Consider the following 3,655-nt stretch of genomic DNA (forward strand, 5'->3'; position numbering starts at 1 on the left):
TGCATTTATAATCAGGGTTTTCTAATACCAGATTGCGAGGCATCCAAAGTTGTAAAGCATTCCCTTCTGGGTCGCTGGTTCTTCTAATAGGGCAACCAGCCTTGCCCTGGAGCACTGCGTTGGAGATGAGCTGGAGCACGGCCTCCTTGCTAGCACCGTCCCGGCTTGTCAGCCTTGCTCTCACAACCAATCTGAATGTGGACATGCAACAACCTGGGTGCTCGCCTGCCGTCACTGACCACGGCTGCCTGCCCAAGCATGCACAGAGAAAACTGCTGTGCCCCCACCCCAGCAGGGGCTCAGCATGGAGAAATGGTCTTCAGGTTGCTCTGGAGTTCAGTGGTACGAGGAGTGGGGATCTCCGTATTGCAGCTGCACTGGTGCACAGCCACGGAAGAGACTCGTAAGTGGGATGTCTGCAGCCCACCAAAGGGCTCTTGGTGACGTGCATCAGTGAGAAACGTCCAAATACAGCACATCAGTATGGAAAGTCTGAGCTGAACACATGGTGCTGTGGGATGGGGTTGGAGGGCATGCCTGGCACAGCAAAAAATGTGATTTATCACTTGACAGACAGACAATAGAAAATAAAGGCTAGCAGAAGAATGCATGATACAGTTTATAAGTAACCAATTGCATGCATGTCAAGGGAGCTGTAGATGAACATGGTCTGCTGGCCAGTCAGAGCCCAGTCATCCCTACTCACAGCATTGTGGTTGGTGCTGGCTTTACAGCCTGAACAAATCAGCCACATGAGAGGTCTGATCGCAAATCAAGTCTGTAATTGAACATGGCTCCTTAAATCAAGATTGCTTGAAACAGGCTCTGAAGGAACTGACTGAAACACCAGCTGGTTGGCAAATAGCCAATTTGGGAAAAACAGAGTAGGCTGGCATCCCCGAAGAGCTAATACCAATGAGGGTAAAAGCCGGGCTAGGGCAGAAACAGCCACAATGGTGTGCTTGCCAGAGCATTGCTGGGAACTTTATGGACCGAATGGGGTCCAATAAAAAAACAAAAAAAACCAAAAAAAAACCAAAAACCCCAAGAAAAACAAAGAAAGAAGGAATTCAGAAAATAGAAAAGATGCTTTAAATAACAAACTTACACTGGCCAGCAGCTGAGATCTTGCCGATCATCTCCTGGTCAGCATGAATTTCTTGTATACCCAACACCAGTAAAACTGTGGGATCAAACAGATAATCACCCATCAACACTAGAAACTGCCTTAAAAAAAAAAAAAAAAAAAAGACACACAGGCTTTAACCTATGGCAGCAAAAACGCTGTTTTGTTGTATAGATTTCACACGCACAAAAAATAATTTGGTGACACAGCACAGCAGTGTATCTATGGGAGGAAATTCCTTCTAGCCGGGACGCAGAGAGCATGAAAAATGCCAAGGACCTGACTCCAGCACATGGGACGACAGTCCCTCTGCTCACCACATGCAGGGATGCATCATGAGAACAAGAGCTAGGCCAGGCTTAGGCTCCAAAGATTACAGTCATAAGCACTGGAGACACCAAATAATTGCACTGGAGAAATGATCTTTTAATATCATAATAGTAACATCAGATTTTCCCATATAAAGAGACTCTTCACATACAAATCGGTCACATGTGTTTGAATTCTCAGAAAAGCTGTTTCTCCAGGTATTATTTTCTCCCCTTCTGTGTGAAACTGTTTCAGAGGTTTATCCGTAAACCTCCTGGAGAGGCACTGATTCGGCTCTCATTGCTGGGAACAAAGAACTCCAGTCGGAGACAAGAAGCATCCAAGACAGAAACCACTGGTGCAAAACGACAACTTTATACGTACCTTGGGGAAGCAGGAAAACGCAGATGGACTCAAACAACAAGAGGCTCATGGTGACAAATCTGAAAGAAAAAAAAAAGAGAGGAATATTAATCCAATTCCTAAAGCTGGTTTTTTTACCAGTCATCTCCTTGCTGGTTGTCTCATGTGATGAGTTCAGAAACATTTGGTCTGAGGGGCAAAAGCAACTCCTACCCTGGGGAGAAGGGTGGGAAACAGATAGAAGGAAAAAAGTGAAAATGAGGAAATGATAGAAAAGAAAGTCTCCCTATATACTCATTTCCTTTCCTATCAAAACTGGAGAAAGCAGGCTTCGCAGGGGAGGGAGCCACTGCCCAGCCTTCCCTCCTCTCCTTCCCTCCATGGCCACCCAGACCTCTACTCTCCTCCCTCCTTTCCTCCCTCCACCTCATCCCTTTTCACTGCACCCCCCTCTCAAAGCCGAGTCCCACCAGGGCCCCAGCTGCCCTCGGGGAGCCAGTGGAGAGCCAAACATGGCTCCTCCGGGGGTTCACCAAGCTCAGGGCAGAGCCACATCCCCCCAACTCCACCATCGCTTGGGGCTCCAGCTGAGACAACACAGCTGTGGAGCACAGCACAGGACCTGTCCCGTGGGGCCTGCCATGGCCAGCGCTGCTGCCCATCCTCATCGTGGGTCCTCAACAACACTCAACCACAGGCTCTTTCATGCCTTACATTTTCTGAGGACTGGCTTTCTGGGGAGATGTTTTTATGTGTAAGTGTACAGCAAAGTCAATTTTCTGCTCATTTTTCCTTTGAAATCAGCAAGGCTGCCATCACATCGTAGGTGGACTTCAGTGACACTTTCAAGCATGCCCAGATTTGGACCAAGCATGTCTGGTAGAGGCCTTGGCTTTCTATTTAAAACATGTATATTTATTTTTCCTCTGGATTAAAAGCGTTGGGTGCACTCACTAGAGCAAATTTGACCAGATTCACGCTGGGTCTCTGCCTCTCTCATTGGAAAAGCAGATTTTCTTCATGTAGTTAAAGACAAATAAGTGCATTTCTTGATAACCAGCTCTATTAACCAATTGTTTTTCCAAGAAAATAGAGAATGCTTTTTCTCAGGAAAGACTTGTCTCTGCAGCAAATGGTATATTTAATAAGCAGCCAGGACAAACTGATGCTTGTTAGTGAAATCGCCAAAATAGGCCCATTCCCATCACTCCAGGTGCCCATTCTTTGAAAGCATAATCTGGCAAACCTCATGCGTCAGGGCAGTGGGGGTCAGGAAACGGCTTCCTGGGGTGTCCCATGGGGCCCCCACGCTGCCTGTCCCAGTCCAACCGCCCACTGCTATCGCCCTCAGACACAGCTCTGTATACTAGCTCCTACATGAAGGAACACATTTAGTCAGAAGAAAGAGCCGAGCGGTGGTTCCTCTCTCTGTCTTATTGTTTGACCTTGGATTTAATGTTCAGTGCTGGCGTCTCACTTCCTCAGTTTCCCCAATTTTTTAAATTGTGTGTCAGCACCCCTGTGTTTCCATAGGTGGGAAGACTCTCCTATGGGTGCTCCCGGGAGCATGGGCACGTAGCACTTTAAACCCCAGGACACAAGCCAAGCTTTAAGGAACAGAAACTTCTCCTCTGGGCAGGCTTTTCTCTTCAGAAGAGTGGGTGAGACACCTGAAGCAATGGGCATCCCTCTGTCTTGTACCAGATCATCAGTCTCCGACCCTTCCTTCTGCCAGGGGAAGCTCTAGCACCCATCCCAGACACAGTCGGTCAGAGCTAGGACCTGTTAAGCCCATGCAGCTACCTTGCACCTCACACCCCTCGCATCAGACAAGGCAAGGTACCTGCAGCAGGCCAT

The 3,655-nt window shown here is 47.9% G+C and overlaps 1 protein-coding gene across 1 annotated transcript in view; it reads right to left on the minus strand.

Moving 5' to 3' along the window:
* VWA2 (von Willebrand factor A domain containing 2) overlaps positions 1–3,655 on the minus strand; it is a 24,040-nt gene extending 20,385 nt beyond the window's left edge. The window contains exons 1-3 of the mRNA XM_009326046.1: positions 3,642–3,655; positions 1,820–1,878; positions 1,109–1,183 (exon numbers count right to left, since the gene is read on the minus strand). Coding sequence (XP_009324321.1) covers positions 1,109–1,183; positions 1,820–1,878; positions 3,642–3,655 — 148 coding nt within the window. The remainder of the gene's footprint in view (positions 1–1,108; positions 1,184–1,819; positions 1,879–3,641) is intronic.

This window comes from Pygoscelis adeliae, unplaced genomic scaffold, assembly GCF_000699105.1.
Source record: "Pygoscelis adeliae isolate BGI_AS28 unplaced genomic scaffold, ASM69910v1 Scaffold4, whole genome shotgun sequence".
Taxonomy (NCBI): Eukaryota; Metazoa; Chordata; class Aves; order Sphenisciformes; family Spheniscidae; genus Pygoscelis; species Pygoscelis adeliae.